The 18,364-nt window shown below is 38.5% G+C and overlaps 1 protein-coding gene across 6 annotated transcripts in view; it reads right to left on the bottom strand.

The window, feature by feature from the left end:
• UBR3 (ubiquitin protein ligase E3 component n-recognin 3) overlaps positions 1–18,364 on the bottom strand; it is a 115,233-nt gene that overhangs the window by 5,695 nt on the left and 91,174 nt on the right. For all 6 annotated transcript variants that reach the window (XM_086751540.1, XM_086751542.1, XM_086751543.1 and 3 more), the window contains 5 exons: positions 15,205–15,305; positions 6,107–6,231; positions 2,901–3,008; positions 2,288–2,398; positions 1,248–1,424 (listed from right to left, as the gene is read on the bottom strand). In XM_086751540.1, the coding sequence (XP_086607666.1) occupies positions 1,248–1,424; positions 2,288–2,398; positions 2,901–3,008; positions 6,107–6,231; positions 15,205–15,305 (622 nt within the window). The remainder of the gene's footprint in view (positions 1–1,247; positions 1,425–2,287; positions 2,399–2,900; positions 3,009–6,106; positions 6,232–15,204; positions 15,306–18,364) is intronic.

Raw genomic sequence — 18,364 nt, 5'->3', positions numbered from 1 at the left:
ACACCGCTGCCAAATCCTGGCACTGACTGTGAAAGCTGTCTCCTAGCTAAAATTTAGACTAGAACTTTCAAAAACAGAACTGAAGTTAGGCTCTGTAAATGACATTTGAAGACATCTGCCTGATTTTCATAACTGTTACATCTACAAATTTTGAGGCAATTGAAAACTTCGCAGTACTCACAAACCTTTGATATGGCAGGCACTACCTAAATACTGATTTCAAAGCCAAACTCTGCTGTTTTGCTCTTAAAAATGCTGTCAAATTTTATGAGGTTTATTTTGGTTTTGGGATTTTTTTTAAAGACAGTAATATGGTTTCCTTCAACCTACTCATTTTTACTGGGTTTATAACTGATGGGCATAAGGGTCAGATGGAATCTTTCTTGCAAGGTATGTTTTTGAAGAGTGTATGACCTCAAAACCTAATTGGGGGGGGGGGGGGGGGGGGGAGGGGGAAAATTGCATTTGTACCCAGTCATACAAAGAATACTATTAGTTTCACTGCAATCTCTCTCAAATGCCTACCAAATTGGCAGCAACTGTATTTTGAGATTAATCTGAGTATTCAAATTTTCATTCACAACAGCTAATTCACACCTGCAAACATGCAATGGCAGGTGTAGATCATGTTGCGGAGTGAGGAATGCACCTGGCTTGCCTCTTTGATACCATAAACTTAGGGGCTGGGGACCTGAATTGTTGAGATGCTGCTTCTTAATAAAAAGAATGCAATAATGATGAAACATTTCAATTTCACAACTGATATTACAACTGCACTGATTCAAGTCTTGGTATTGTTTCTTTAACCTTCAGAGAAGATGTACTATTTTTATTCAGTCACCTATGAAACAGCTTTTATCCTTTTGATCATTTTCAGTATTGCAACTAAAGATGCTCAAAAATATCAACAATGTCTAATAGATAAGAAAAACTTCTGTAAGCATTTTCTTAAAAGACAACGTTTCTATTACATGCCCTTGATAGGCTTCAGGTGCAGACACTTGGTATCATCTAAGGATAGTGTTTCTATTTTATGTTTCCAGCTATCATATAAAAACCAGATAGATTTTCTTATTCCTGTTTTTAACCCACATTCACTAACTAATGTTTCTGATTACAATTTCTCTCTCACAAGTCAGGTTCTTAGATCCTTATCCAAAACAACAGTGTATGTACATAGTGAATCAAGCAGTAAATAGCTACTTCCACATCAGGACTATTTTGGAAGATGTAATTTTGTTACATACCTTTACTTGATCTGGATGTCTATCTGCAAATGAAGCCAATTCTGAGCACCACTGTGATATCATGTCAAATGCTGACACTGGCCAATCGAGACAAGAGGCACTGGTGAACTGATGAGCCGACTGGAAAGATGGTAATAGCCCCAGGCAGCTTGCAAGAACTGTGAATTCTTCATCTTCCTTTTAGGTATGAAACCAGAGAGGTTTAGATTGATACTTAAATTCTGAATTTTTAAATAGTTTATTAAAAATGTCTCTATTCAGTAAAAACAGTAAAGATGTTATAGTACAATGATGCTAACTGTCATGTTCCAACACACAGAAAAGCTTCAATTTTTTCCAGATTACCTCAAACTGGATTCTCAAAATACATGAAAACTAGTTAGAATTAAAAAAAAAGAAAAAAGAAAAAAAGATAGAAAATCCACCACACCCCAAACCCCACAAAAACCCACAAATCTAAAAAAAAAAACAAAAACAAAAAAGAAAACTCCAAACTCCCCAATAATTTTCTTCCTGTTTAACACTCCACACTGGCTTTGTAGCTATTTTAGAGATAAGATTATTTTGGAGCAAGGAAACAAGGGAGCTGACCTGCAGCAAACTCTGCTTAAATCAGTCATGGAACTTAAACATAATTGTCTGCTGATGCAATGTCTCGGAGAATAAAGTCCAAGTATTAACAAGCATTAAGCAAAATCAGGACTAAATTCCAGTCTGTGTGGAAATTATGCCACTTCTGCAACTGCTGGACAAGTTTTAAAAATAGGTTGGTATTTTATGAGACAGGCATCTACAACCTAATAAAATAAGCACGTATTTGCTGAATTTTAAGAACATAGTACCATTTTTCAGGAAAACTGCCTTGAAAACAAATTTATGGAAGAGAAACAACGCTGCAGAGCAATGCTATAAAATACGATTTTTTAAAAAAATGTCTTCAGACAGAAAATACATACCATGAAAAACACACCTTAAAAGTCTAATTTTTTTACTCTGGCTTTTAAACAGAAACATTTGAATGTGCCCTTCTCAATCTGTACCTGGCAACTAGGTAAATCCCCTCCAAAAAGATGGTGTTGAAGAAGGCTTGTGATCCTGAGGAAAGGCAGGCAGAACTGCCGCAGATAGCACTCTACAGAATCAGGATTTACCTATGGGGGAAGGAAGCAGTTACTAAATTCTGCCCCAGATAAATTGTGTCCTACGTAAGAAACTCTAATATGAAACAAATGTTTTTTAAGCATACTGTATACTATGTAAATCACTGCATCCAACATACATTCCAAAGGCCAGCATTTCACTAATAATCTGAAAGAAAAAAAGTTTTCTTTCCCCGTTGACAACTTTTTTTTTCTCTACTTAAATATTCAGTTTTACAAGTTTCTGAAAGGTCTTTCATGGTTAAAAACCACAATAATAAGAAGTATTTGTCAATAACTTTCTCAACATAGCACTGGCCATATATGATGTTAATAAAAGAAAAATTTGCACAGGCGAACTGTCCCAAAGGGATCTGCTTTGATCTAGAAAATAAAGAGTTGTACTACAGTCTTTAGCAAGATCAGAGAAAAATCATTATAAAAACAAAGCTGAAAAACTTAAAAAGACAGAAAGGGGACATGCTGGGTAAATTCTCGATAGATTTGCCAATACCACTGTTAATTCTTCAGTCTCTCCTTCTTCATATATCTTCCCCTTAGACAGCTCACTAATCACATGACTCAGCAACACTTCCCAAGATTTTTCACTAGTGGATGTATTCTGCAAATAAGAAGGAAAGAAATCCAAAATGCACTGGTCATGAAAGGGAAAAAAAGGTCCTGTAAACGTAACAGCGATGAAGTAAATTTCCTTTTGATCAACACATGAATTTTGACCTACAAAGATCCATATTGTTAAAAAATGCTACAGAAAGGGAATGCATTTGGCTCACAGAGTGAAATGTGAATTGCTACCTCAATTACACATATTCGAAATAGAGCGTTACATGAAAACACTTGTCTAATGTTGCATTTTCCATGTTTTCTCTGTGAGTATAAAAATGCTTACTTTAAAATTAGGAAAAAACACTTTATGAATACATCAAGTTTTGACAGAATTTGAATTCTAATACAACTAATTAACAGAAAAAATAGTAGTTTTCTACAATGTACCAACCAGGATGAATTACAAAACACTTGCTATGTATTTTATGTTTAAATGAGTCTACCAGAAAATGGGAAGCTGTGTTTAGCATGAATAATATCTATTAAAGATGGGAAAAAAAAAAAATCATTGGAAAGAATAAAGAGTCACATAGCTTTGTGCCACAGCATTTAATTTAAAGGCAATGATTACAGAAAGCCATCAGAAATAGAAAGCAGTATTTCCATAAGTATTTTTCTTCTAACTCATAATAAATTCTACCCAGGCAAAACACGATTGGATGTGAAATTTGAGCTCTGTTAGTGTATCATCAACAAAACAAACAATGAGGGAGTGCAATGTTATTTGGATTATTTTAAAAAATTCCCAAGCAACTAGGTGAGACTGAGCACATAAAGACTTCAGTACGTAACAATGTATCGAATTCATCAGTTGGTTTCTTTAGTGCATTTTGACATCAATTATAATTGTTCATTTTAGATGGAGTCTTCACCTTTCAGCATCAGGAAGACAGACTTGCTGTTTATACTCACAGTCTAAGAACTAGAAGGCAACGTATATTTAAATTGGCAGTTGGCTAGGCTCAAAAAGAGAAAGGCTGCCAAAAGGGCTGGGAGATCAGACAGGGAGCTGCGCAATTACTGCTGGCCGGCCCTGAGTGCTCAGAAGTCTCCTGCACACACACAGGGTCCAGGCAGCAGCATTACGCAGGATGAGGAGCAGGAAACTGGAAAGACATCTGGGGAAGGACAGACTTGCATGTGCAAGTTTTGCAATGCCTCTGCACTTGGGGTAGGAGTCCCTGAAGACCTGAGGATCACGCAGAGATCACCCTAAGCACATCGTCCAGGCTGCTGTCAGAACTTGGACAGTTGTACACAGATGATCTACACAAGACAGCCAAGAGGAAGGAGGAGGTTTTCGAGGGAGAGTGAGAGACGCTGTCGGTGCAGCACATACACAGCAGGGACCAGTGTTCATATCTACCTCCTACCTCTTCTGCTCTCCCACTTGGAAAACTGTCAGGCTTCAATGGGCTTCTCACAGGAGAAAAGTCAAAATTCTCAAACTGAGGGAAGTTAATCTGTTGTGTTACTTGAATTACACTAAATCACAACATCCATTCACAGTAGCATGTTTAATGTGCTACTATTTCCCACTCAGCCTTATCATCCATCAAAGACGAGCACACTAGTGAAAATTCCACTAAAGTGGACTGTCTTTAATATCAGGAGAGGTGGCTACTTCATAAATCCATTATCTGAGCCATTATCATAATTTGCAAGCCTCAAGTACAAAGTGCTTTATGTAAAGCAAATGCTTTCACATGCTTCTGTAAGAAAACATCCTAGCATTATTAGGTAGCAAGCCCACCTACCACAAGTCTATTTTCATACAACAAAATCTCTCACTGTAGACAGAAGATTAAGCATTATAAATAATGTTCAGATAAACTCCAACCTCTGCTACTAAGAAAAATCCTGTCCATGTTTATCATATGGACTCTGAAAGAATGTAATCTGTTAACACTGATTTACTTATACGCTTTCTACTAAAAACTTTAAACTGTAAAATCTTCTGTCACTTGGGAAACACGTAGTAAACAGAAAAATGGAAAAACCCCCTCACCAGCAACAATCTCAAGCAAGTATTCTTGAGATTTGAAGAAAGTTATAACACATTGAAAGAAGGGGGAAGAGAGAGAGCTATCAAAATGCAGTACTGCCCAGTGATCTCAAATGCTTCAAGCAAGTTCAGAAAAAAAAATTAAAAAAAAATTAAAAAAAAATCCCACATATTAGTAGTTTGGCCAGCAGATAATTTGTCTGTACTACCTTGGAGCTGTGACTGACCAGTATGACAAATTAACTAACATGTGCAAAGTAGGTCATGCTGCTCAGTGTGCATTTCATTTTACAGCCAACATAATCTAAGGCCCAGCTGCTGTATAAAGGGGTATTCCTCCTCTCATTTCCTCTCCTGGCCCCGATGCTTCCATTCTTTCCCTAAGTCTGGCACTGTCACTCTTCTGACCTTCTGGGGAATCAATCTGTGGAGCAGGAAGCTAACTGAAGGATTAAATGAATGCCAGCGCCAGGGCAGGGAACTGCATCTTTTGGCGGGAACTGGCATTCAATTAGCTGAACTGAAATAGCAAGATGCACCTTCACTTTACTTGTAAATACTATGAAAAGGCAAGGAAATGATAGTGAAATACCTACCTGCCTAGTCTACAAATTTCCTTCTCTGCCTCTTCATCACATGAGCACTCTAGATCATGTATTGAGAGAAATGTATGTGGCTAGCCACAAAAAGCATGAACAAGCAATACAAACACAGATTTTTTTCCCCAGCAACAAGCTTGCCTGCTTTTCCTGTAAAGGAATGCATCAGATTGACCCGCGGTTTACCTAGGAAGGCTTCAATTTCACAGGAAGGAAAGCTGCATTTTCTCAATACCACTGCAACAAACTCAAGACTGAAAGTATAGAGATATAGGCTCAAATCTTAAACTCAGTTCTGGAACTAAATACTCATTATGAAGCTTTTAAGTCTCATCACATACCACAACTGGCAAAAATTGACACACAAGCAAAATACTGGATTTTAGTGAAGCAGAAGCAAATTATTATATGCAAACCAGAAGTATCTGTTACATTCCAACCAGAAATAGAGAAGCAAAATTTCATAAATGTTTGAATAAATTAACTAACCTTTTTGAGAGCTCCTGACTTTTTCCATGCCATCCTTTCTTCAGCACTGCATTTAACAGAAAATGCTGCCAAGGCTTGAGTATACAATAAAGTGAACAGCACTTTTATAATGCAGGTGAAGTGTTCTGTAAAACAAAGAATGTCTGTTTTAAATACTTGATATTTTTAGCACATACACTGATTACTGAGTCTCTAGTTATGGAAATGATGCTTCCAAAATGAAAAGCAAGCACTATACAAAATGTACAAACTCCCAAAACATACAAAACAAAGTATTTACTGACTTTCAAAAATGACTTGCCAGCCAGAGTGAACAGAACAAGTACAGGGCCAGTAATTTTCTACTGCTCCATATCACAGAGTCATACAGAATCACAGAATGGTTTGGGTTGGAAGTGACCTTAAAAATAATCTTGTTCCAACTCCCCTGTCACAGGCAGAGACACCTTCCACTAGACCAGGCTGCCTGAAGCCCCATCCAACCTGGCCTTGAACACTTCCAGGGATGGCGCATCCACAAGTTCTCTGGGAAACCTGAGCCTCACCACCATCAGAGTGAAGGATTTCTTCCTTATATCTAATCTAAATCTACCCTCTTTCAGTTTAAGGCCATTACTCCTTGTCCTATCGCTACATGCCCTTGTCAAAAGTCCCTCTCCAGCTTTCCTGTAGGGCCCCTTTAGCTACTGGAAGGCTGCTGTAAGGTCTTCCGGGAGATACATTCATCTTAATCCTGATCAGCAGTGTCTTCCTCCTAGGGACCTGGCAATATGACAAAATTCTATTTTGTCCAAATGTTACATCAAGTTGAGCTACTGATAGCTACAACTAATTGGGTGCTGTAAATGTATGTAAATGCATATCCTACCATCTCTTCTGGCAATGATTGCACCATCTGGGGCAAGTTACATTCATACAAATACTGGAAAGTTGAGTTCCCAAAGAAATCACTGCAAGAAGGACATTTAGCATACTTCAGTTTTTAACTCTTCACTTCCAGATATGGATCCAGCCATAAAAGACTCGCTGCAAATCACTCCTTAGTGAGTACCTATTTACTAGACCTCATGTGAATACAGGAGGAGGACAAAACACAGACTATCACTTTAGAACTTACCTTCTTTTGAAAGATCTTTATTTGTTTACAATTTTTTATATTACTTAAAGGCTGTTATCTCCTACATATAAGCTGCAGGAGAAAGGCTTTGAAATCTTTTTTGGGAAGCTAGCAACAGAGGCAAAATAAGACTTCCTAAAATTGGAAGAGGAAAAAAGGTGAATGGGATCACTCTCTGAAATGAAGATACCGAGGCAGTCCTTTCTTCTTTTTTCCCCACTCTTTTTACTTTAGATTGTATTTCCTATCTCAAATAATTTGATTTTTTTTTTAATTTAGGCAGATCAAAGAAGTTTCTGTCAACACTTACACCATTCCTTAAGCACAAACATAACTATAATATATATCTAAAACAACAGATAGAAAAATGTGGGTTTTAAAAACTCCTCTTGGGCTTTGAAGTCAAGAAAACCAATTTTATTTACATAAGCATCTCACAAAAACATGGGTTAAATTTATTCTTTCTTCCCAAAGGATTTAAACAAGATTTGCATGTGAAAATGAAAAGGAGGTAAGGGAGATTAGACTCCTTGCTTCTCCTTTCTTTTATCTAATACCAAAACCCCCCACTGGATTCTAAAATAAACACAGCCAGGACATGAGTACATAATTAAATTCGTGAAATAACAATTGCTTCTTTATGCAACAAATGTTTACAAATCAACGCAGACATGGACTTTGGAACTCAGTATATACTATCAGTTTACAATCAGTACAATTTAAGCACCTAAATGATTATTTGTAACTACATAATTAAAAGTGTACTTCTTTCTGTATTATCTTCCTATTGAATTTATTTTAAACATGACAACGAATGCTGCCACACTTCATCCGCCCCATTCTAAAGAAGGTAGCATTATAATGATTTTCCTCTCCGCATTTCCCAAGAAGGAGAATTCACCAGATTCCACTAGATCTATAGACTCTGCTTTTTTCCTCTGCTGACGACATCTCCATTTTCTTAGCAATCCTCCTCCTGAGAAATAATAGTGGGCAAGCATTCCATAAATTTTCTGGGACTGAGTTCTTCAAGATTAAACTGTATGCAACCATAGAATTGCAAAAATTGCCTCTTTGGCCAGAGCTACAGTCTACAATTGTAGCTAGAACTGAACTCAAGTACTGAGCTCCATCTCCATCAATAGCAGGTACAAGCAGAATGATCCCAATTTTACACTGTAAAAGCATGAATGAAAACCGCTGCACTTACGCCAAGCAAAACTAGAACCACTGGTCAACATTCACTAACTTGCTATTCCCCACTTTCTCTTCTATTTCTCACTCTGTTCTGCTGAGGTGATTATACAGTGCTCAACACTGGGTGTCTCAGCACCCTCTAAAACTATTACATTTTTTAAAATCTGTTTTTTGTTAAATAGAATTACTCCTTGTCCCTGTTCCCACCTTAATACTAATTGTTCAATTCACCAGAAATATTATATCTAGCTTATATTATGTTTCTCAAAATAAATTAATATTTGTACTTACTTACATGTGCGTGACTCATAAATGACTACAAATTACATTTTTGGAGAAGCCAGAATTGGACAAAAACCCACACACTCCCACATCTGGGTCGCTCTTAAGAAGTCTGGACTTCTGCACAAACTTTTTTTTTTTTTTTTTAAAAAAAAAAAGAAGGAAAATCTCACAGGAGCAGCCCAGAGGCAGCATGCTGTGCAATGAGCACCAAGGCTTTGGAAACAAGTATTTTACAGTCACAAAAACATCCCATGGGAGACATACTAAAAACACCAGTCAGAGGATCAATTATCATTTCATTACTGTGTGTTATCTCTTATTGTAAAATGCAAAATATTTGACAGCTGTAGGTATCCATAATGCTGGAGCTGTTACGTTCTTGTCTACTGCAAGGAGTGATTTTATTTGCCTTTCCACAACGTGCGTGACAGGGCTGCATCATGTTTTCCTGCTGCCCCCCTGGTGGAGGCTGTGCTTTTGCTACATCATCTTTTTGATTTAGTAACTCTAAAGATTGCTAGTATATTTGTATGCTGGGAGTAAACTACGTACATGCCGTCAGTCCCTTCTGTTGCAGATTATACACCGTGCAACGTTCTGCACTAAAATGCAGTTAGGACTTCCATGTTTGTACATTAAAAAACCTAATCTGATATTCTGACAACCTAAAAGTTGTATTAGTATGGCTAGGCCATTATAATCAAAACAGAGGCCAATGCAGAATTTTTGTACTTATTTTTGAATAATAGTGAGAAATGCTTTTACATTCCTATTTTTAAAACTTTTTTTAAACAAAACTTTGTTGAACTAAATTAGTTCACAGCATCCCATCCATTACATGAATTAAACAAACCCTTTTAACAATAAGATTTATCCAGGAAACACTTCTAGAACTCTAATTTTAACATGAGTGCAAGAAATGTGCAGTGAATAAGTGTATTATCAACAATATGAATCTTTTAATTTCAATATCAAACTAGATTATATAAGCAGGCAGGCAATGCCTAGAGAAAGAACCCACAAAGTGAACCAAACACAAAATTAAAGACCCAGGACATTTTCCAATGAATTTGGAAGGACGTGTTTATGTAAGTAACCTTCGAAAATATTCTTCTTGATCTAAAGCTTGAACAGTTATTTTAAAAAGTACTTCAGAACAAAGGGAGACAGCACGGAACTTCACATAACCCATGAAAGGTATATTGAAGGTTCCAGGATATAGATAAGTATTTCAACTTCCACATTGAAATTGGACACTATTCAAGCTGATTACATTCATTCTATATTTAGTCAAGATTCTTATCCAATCATTAAAGTGCTAGTGTTTGCCTGAGTGCTGCATGCTGTATTTTCATTGCACGTCATTGCAACTTTATAGAAAAAGAATGTGTCAGAACATCTAGGTTACGTTCTTCAGCAGCTGCGCCTTATCAGAATTAAAAAAAAAAAAAAAAAAAAAAAAAAGCGGGGGGTGGTGGGCTAAATTTAGGTGTGTTATATACCAGAGAAGAAAATCTTTCCCACAGTCCATAGAGGTTGGGTTAAACTCTCAAAACCAAGTTGGAGCACATCCACAGCTCCCAAATCACAGCTCTCGCAAAGGCAGTGCTCTGGCCTGTGTTAGAGCAGCGCTGGCTGCGTACCAGCACATCGCGAAACCCTCCCGCTGCTGCGTGACCCTCCCTGCGTGTGCAGCACCAAGCGGAGCACCAGGGCACTGCTGGCCAGCTGACCACCAATTCTATGTGCCTACTAGCCTCAGGCTCGCCCTGACCCCAGGTTTTAAATACTTTGCAACAGCATGGTATTTTTTACATTCAAAGCAAAGCAGAAACTGAAATCACTGGAGGCTACAAGCACTCTGTCCTTCTAGAAATCTGGCCATGGGGGCCCAAATTCAGCTACTGGGGAAATATATATATTTTTTTTTACTATTGATGGTAATAAAGAAGAATGTCCAATTTGAATGAAATTACTTGTTCAGCATACAGAAACTATCATAGAATCATAGAATCATAGGATGGTTAGAGTTGGAAGGGACCTTCAAAGGTCATCTAGTCCAACCCCCCTGCAAGGAGCAGGGACATCCCCGACTAGATCAGATTGCTCAGAGCCTCATCCAGCCTGGCCTTGAACGCTTCCAGAGATGGGGCCTCCACCACCTTTCTGGGCAACCTGTTCCAATGTTCTATAACTCGCATCGTAAAAATTTTTTTCCTAATTTCCAATCTAAATCTACCCCCCTCTATTTTAAAACCATTACCTCTCGTCCTATCGCAACAGGCCCTACTAAACAGCCTATCCCCATCTTTCTTGTAGGCCCCCTTCAGGTACTGGAAGACCGCTATCAGGTCTCCCCAGAGCCTCCTCTTCTCCAGGCTGAACAGCCCCAACTCTCTCAGCCTGTCCTCATATGAGAGGTGCTCCAGCCCTTTTATCATCTTCGTGGCCCTCCTCTGGACCTTCTCCAACTGGTCCATGTCCTGCTTGTGTTGGGGGCTCCAGAACTGGACACAGTACTCCAGGTGGGGTCTCACCAGGGCAGAGTAGAGGGGGAGAATCACCTCCCTCGACCTGCTGGCCACGCTTCTCTTGATGCAGCCCAGGATGTGGTTGGCCTTCTGGGCCGCAAGGGCGCATTGCCTGCTCATGTTAAGCTTCTCATCCACCAGCACTCCCAAGTCCTTCTCCTCAGGGCTGCTCTCAATCCATTCCCCAAACTATGTTGCAGAAAGGGGGAGTGGTGGGTGTTGAATTCGGTTTACAAGCATACATTTAATTTTTGTTAACCACCAAGCCACTGTCTCAATTTCTGTACTACCTTTCTTCATATGCAACACCATTTTCTATTTCTGTAAGAAAGGAGCTATAGGTTCTAGAAAAAAAATTCCTCACTTTCTACAGAGTTCCAGTTCACAATACCACAAACACTGTCCATCCTCTGCACAACAACTGCCACAGAATTAAATGAGAAACACCTATGTGGATTATTAGGTATTCAGTCTGGCATCATTTCAAAATGTTGAGCATATGAAGCCTACAAAAGCTATGCCTATGTTCTAGTGTCAAACAAATTAACAAACAAACAAACAAAAAATCACAAGTGGTTTTTAGTAAGGTGAACACAGTGTTTATTTTGCTGGTTACACTATACAGGAGGTACACATTCTATTCCCCATTCCCTTCTTTGTAAATTGCTAAGTGCTTGTAAATGCTCTGACCTCCACCACCAAGTTTCCTCCCCTAAAAAAAAAAAAATTAATTTGTAGTGTTCTTAGTGTTCTTTCTTTGTGATGTGTTCAGATCAATATTGCTCACTGAATGAAGAGGTGGAACAGTAATGATGTTTTTATTGCTTTAATCGATGTTGGACTGAAAAAGATACCAACACCCATCCAACATTTAATAGGGTAGTTAATGCGATTCCTAGCGATGTATCTGAAGGGCAAGAGATGAAGTTTGGGTACTCCTTACAGAGCATTCAATGTTTTTAAAAAACACTGTGCAAACAAAAAGGATTTTGAGTACAAACATGAAGATTTAATACTTGATGAACAGTTTTTGTTTCCTGTAAGGATACAAATACACCAACATATCTAATAAATGATACTGCAAAACCAGTACCATGACAGGAGAGTGTCCATGCTAAGAGGAAGACAACCTTTCCTGGATTCTAAACCCTACAGATTCTTCATTATTAGTGTTCTAACACCACTACCACAGCATTCTGCACCAGACTGCAACACCACCACTTCTGCAATGTAGTTAAGCGTATTGTTAAAGGAATGTACTGGAAATATCTCTCAGTGTCCACAACTATCAACCTGTCTGCATACTGGTGTCCAGCCAAGTCCACAGCTCTTGCATCCCACAGTAACACCAAAGCAGTACAGACAGTTCGGGAAGCAGTAGGGTCAAATGCAGACTTTGATCAGCCCTGTCACTGACCTGCCATCTGATTCTGCACAAGCCGTTTTACCTTTTCATGCCTCAGCTCTCTAACAAGAATTGGTGATACTGAATTCAACTCTGACCTACACACCCACTACAAAAGTTCTAAACAAATTTGTTATTACCTACTTTTCTGCATTCTGCACCTCAGGACAAAGAAACCATGAAAGACTTTCTTTTTATTCTGCCTAACCATTTTGATGAAATAAAAATTAGAAAGATAAATGGCAATTTATTTCCAATTTAATGCTTCATAGATCTGAAGTGGTTACATTAATCTTCTTCCTGCCACTTGCCATTTCCCTTTCAACTGCAACATACACTAAACCAAAGAGCAAAGGCAAAATGTGCTGCTAGTATGTGGTATTTCACAGAATTCCCCACAGGATAGCTTACTATTAAGTGAACATTGTCTTTCCTAGGATAAGGTATACTTTCCAAAAATGGTGTTTTTCAATGCTTGAACATAAGCTACAAAAAGTTTGTGCTCTGACATCACCACTCTCTCCCCCAAATTTCAGAAGATGTTAGGCTCATAAAACTTGTTTACTGCTTTTATTAAGCCCTTCCAAGAAAACTTAAATTAAGTTAAACAGTAGTTAAAAAAAGTCTGGTTTTGACAATAGGCTTCCTATTTAAAAATACCATGACCTTGACAGGCTGGAGAGGTGGGCCCGTGCCAACCTCATGAAGTTCAACCAGGCCAAGTGCAAGGTCCTGCACCTGGGTCATGGCAATCCCAGGCACAAATACAGGCTGGGCAGAGAATGGATCGAGAGCAGCCCTGAGGAGAAGGACTTGGGAGTGCTGGTGGATGAGAAGCTTAACAAGAGCCGGCAATGTGCTCTTGTGGCCCAGAAGGCCAACCGCATCCTGGGCTGCATCAAGAGAAGCGTGGCCAGCAGGTCGAGGGAGGTGATTCTCCCCCTCTACTCTGCCCTGGTGAGACCCCACCTGGAGTACTGTGTCCAGTTCTGGAGCCCCCAACACAAGCAGGACATGAACCAGTTGGAGAAGGTCCAGAGGAGATGGTAAAAGGGCTGGAGCACCTCTCTTATGAGGACAGGCTGAGAATGTTGGGGCTGTTCAGCCTGAGAAGAGAAGGCTCCGGGGAGACCTGATAGCGGTCTTCCAGTACATAAAGGGGGCCTATAGGAAAGATGGGGATAGGCTGTTTAGTAGGGCCTGTTGCAATAGGACAAGGAGTAATGGTTTTAAAATAGAGGGAGGTAGATTTAGACTGGATATTAGGAAAAAATTTTTTACAATGCGAGTTGTAGAACACTGGCACAGGTTGCCCAGAGAGGTGGTGGAGGCCCCATCCCTGGAAACGTTCAAGGCCAGGCTGGATGAGGCTCTGAGCAACCTGATCTAGTCGGGGATGTCCCTGCTCCTTGCAGGGGGGTTGGACTAGATGGCCTTTGAAGGTCCCTTCCAACTCTAACCATCCTATGATTCTATGATTCTATATTATTCTAGTATTTTCATATTCTAATAATTTATTGGACATACTTAATCGATAAACATGTATATTGAATCAAAAAAACATAACCCACAATGTTCACAGAGTCCCTTGAGCTGAATTTGAACATTCAATAGTGAGGACTGAACACCTCTTGAGTGGGAACAGAGCTTCTACTGTACTTCATAACTTAGGTGTAAGCATCAAGAGCAGAACAGTCAGTCTGGAAAGAAAACCCAAAGAAAATAACTTCTGATACTATAAGCCCATTTTTCATTTTCCTATTTTATTTTGCATTTTATTTCAAATATTACAGTAGCCAAATTTATCTATTCACAAATTACCAAAACTCAGTAGGTATCAAAAGTGCCACACAGACCCCAAAGCAGATACCCTGTTCACTGTCAGTGAAGTAGTAAAAAGATACTTGTTTTTTCTATTTTAAAATAAAGATACAGCTATAAATAATCAAGCCAGAGACCAGAGGGTTCTAATACCCATTTTCTGAAGCATATACTGTCTATTAGCAAGATAGACCAGGTTCAGCTATTCCTTTCATACAGAAAAAGAAATTTAGGTTTTTAAAACAGTTTTTATTTTAGTAATGAAAAAAATTTAGTTTTTAAATATCTATTTAATATTTACTCCAAATTACACTATATACCGTCTCTATTGAAGTTGCTGTATTACAGCAATTATCTTCATATATATGATGATATTATGTAAGATTGCTGCAATTTAAACTCTGAAATTCAAACTAAACTACAATCTTTCACCCTTAGGCACTCAGTTCAACTTGAAGTATTGAGCTGCCACTCTAAGCAGAGATGAAGGTCAAACAAAGGACACTTTTCCTTCAGTAAAAGTCCTGAATAGTTTTCGCTCAGCTCTTGTATCTTTACTGAATAGGCTGACTGATACGGTGAGAAGACAGGAGACACAGATAAGCCTGTCAACCCACAGCAAAAATTTCTGTTCAACGCCACCTTCTGTAGGTAAGGTAGAAATATTATTTTAGAATACCCAGTAGCCAAGCTATAATTTACCATACATAATCATCTAAATACACATACTTTTGTAACATACCTTTGTGCAATGGTTGAGGCATGGTTAAAATCTGGATAAGCAAAAGGGATGAGACATCTCTGTAAAGCACAGGAACTTCTGGCAGCTCTTCACTTATCAGTCTGGAAAGAAAACCCAAAGAAAATAACTTCTGATACTATAAGGCCATTTTTCATTTTCCTATTTTATTTTGCATTTTATTTTAAATATTACAGTAGCCAAATATCTGACAATTCGTGAACTGATCTTAATTTTAAAACCATTTAATGTTACTAATGGACTGTGATAACTCGTGAGGAAGATACCATTTGGGTACCTGATTTCAAAACTGCCTGAAGTAGTTATTCCTATGTACAGACTCAAGAAACATTCAGTATTTCACTTTTAGAACTTCTGTTCTAAAATAAGAAAATATACTGCATAGTAAGAGAATCATTTACTTGTTTTTCAAAGCATGGCATTTCACAAGTATTTATATCTATGCTGCAAGAACTACAAATTGTCAAATTACATTAACGTTACAAGAATTGCCCCTACTGGAAAATGCTGAGAGCTTAGAAGAGGTATTCTTTTTCTTCATGTAAGGAAATGAAGACTCAGGCAGCCATCACAGATGGGATTATGCCATCTTACATACACTCTTTATTAAAAAACCCCACATCGCTAGACGGACAGCAAATAAGCAAGTAAAGAGATGCTGCAAACTTCTGAACTATTCAGATTCACTGAATGACATAACATCACCTTGTAGTCTTATACTTAAAAGTAGAAAATATTTGCAGAAAGGAGGTAGTATTTTTCTAGCTTTGTATAGCAATATCCAACAATATTCTATAGCTTCAATAGCTGAGTCAAAATGGCGAAAAATCAAAATGGCAAAAAAAAAAAATTCTCCCCTCTTCAGCTGACACAGAGTGTGAAGGAGATCTTAAGCAGGAGCAGCTGGTACAATGCAATATGCTTCCTTCATTGTTCCCTCTCCTCTTCTGCAACACGCACAGAAGGGCTGTCTGGGTTCTAATCCCCATTCCCCAACAGTGGTGGTGCCAGCTTGTTGGCTGCTGAACGCCAGTGGAGTAACTGAGGAGATGCTTGTTTGAGATATTTATCTGCACTACTACCCCAGGAGCTATATCGTGAGGCCTTACTATAACTGACCGAGTCTCCCATGGAAAACAGAGTCCTCAACAGCTTCTTACAAACAGATGCAAATATTGCAAAGGAAAACATCACATGCTACCGAATCCCTTTCAATTGCCATGTGATTGAAATGCTGAAATGTCCTGGAAGGGCATTTTCTTTCTAGCACTCCTTAGGCTTTTTAATCTTTTTTTTTTTCTCCTCTTTTGCCACTCTTCTCACTGGTCAGAAACTGTAGGAAAAATTATTCTCCCTCTCCTGGTAGAAGCTTCCCTTATTTAGGGCAGCTATAGGCCTACATGCCATGTGGCACTTCATTGAGCTCTCCCTAAAAACCACCTGAGAATGTCAGGACACCAAAATACATCCACCTGCTACAGTTTCAAGGTTAGCTTCATGCTTTGTTCCAACAATCTTAACTGTTCTGCAGGTAAACTACAATTGATGAAGTGCTAGACTGTTGTATTGAAAACATACATGTATCCTTATTAAGCTCTGCCTCCAAAAGCACAGCCTCACTCTCCTCCTTTTGGTGGTTCTGCAAGTCATTGTGGACCATAGAGTTTCCCAATGAGGCTTTCTTACGCCCTGCAGCAAGTACCCAAGTTTCTGTACAAACAGAACCAGACTGAGGAAAGAAACATACACAGACAAGACATTTAAGCCCTCTCCTGTCTCAACCCTGCCCTTTCAGAGCATGACGAGTGAACTGATCCAACAAAAGCCGGATCCAATTACAGCCTCTCTTCCAAGAGCACCAAACACTTCCTCTGATCCAAAGCAGCTGGCACTGGCTACCCAATTAGCTTAGCTGGTGTCTCTTTTTATGAAGGCACCAGCCCCCTTGGTGCCATCTATCACACACACAGCAGACAAACTCAGCTCTTGCAGATAATGTACTGGAAAATGTTGTCCACATGTGGTGGTATGTGGATGCACGCATAACATCCTCAGTGCCTTCTAATAGCTTTGGGGATCCAACCAGTCTATCATCTCTGAGGCACATAAACATGATGCTGCTTTTGGAAGGAGACCCCTACATAGTTACCCATTTCATGAAAACCCAAGACTTCTCTCTCCAAAGGCACGGCTAGGAGTCATCTGTAGTATGAATTTTAACATGCAGAAGCAGTCATGAAAGAGGAGGATTAAATGAACACTTTTGGACATACTAAGTGCGTTATCCAACCATGTATTTTTTAATTACTCTCCTTCCCCTCTCTCCCAGCTCAGCATGGCACATTCTGAAACAATAATTCTACTAAGTGCCTAAAGTTTCCATTCATTTTATGTAACACTCTCAATTGTGAAAATGAGCACAAATGCCTTGGTTGATTGGTCTTATAAAATGAAGTCACAGAAAACATAGTCTAACTTGTCCGTTTGAATTAATGAACCCAAATAGCTACAGAATAAACACTATCCATAATGCCTTTTGTTAATTGATCATTTCATAAAAGTATTGTTTTAAAACACTGTAACATACATAAATATACATACTTATATATAGGAGCCTCCCAAACAAAGCCCAAATATTCTAAAAATCAGTATATTGAATTCTAACAAAGACAAAGGAGGCAAAAATTTCTATCACACTACCAAGCCTCATATCCAAAATTACTCAGGCAATTAAGATGCTAATCTCACCAAGTCTCTCTAATTTTACTTATACCTATGGCTAGTTCCATTTTATGACCTATGACGCTAAGTTTTAAAATAATCCTCATTATGTAATGACTTTAAAACCATGGACATCTCTTAAATTACTTCTCACCTTTAATTTTTAATTCATATACAGATTTGGGAAAAAATTAATTTGGAATAACATTAAGACAAAAAAAAATATCAAACTCCCTCTGGTCACATTTAGTTGAACACCTCTTTCCGACAAGGGTATCAACATCAATATCACTTAGCAGTTATGTAACAATTAGATCAAATAACAGTTCTGACAAAATTAGGAAATATTCTTATATATACAGAATACTGTAATTGACTGGCAACATCACAACCGACTTCTCTGTCTAAGTTATTCAGTTCG

Source organism: Chlamydotis macqueenii, chromosome 6, assembly GCF_036417535.1.
Source record: "Chlamydotis macqueenii isolate bChlMac1 chromosome 6, bChlMac1.mat, whole genome shotgun sequence".
Classification (NCBI taxonomy): domain Eukaryota; kingdom Metazoa; phylum Chordata; class Aves; order Otidiformes; family Otididae; genus Chlamydotis; species Chlamydotis macqueenii.
Note: the sequence above shows the minus strand (reverse complement) of the source record. Positions and strands in the feature narration are given on the sequence as shown.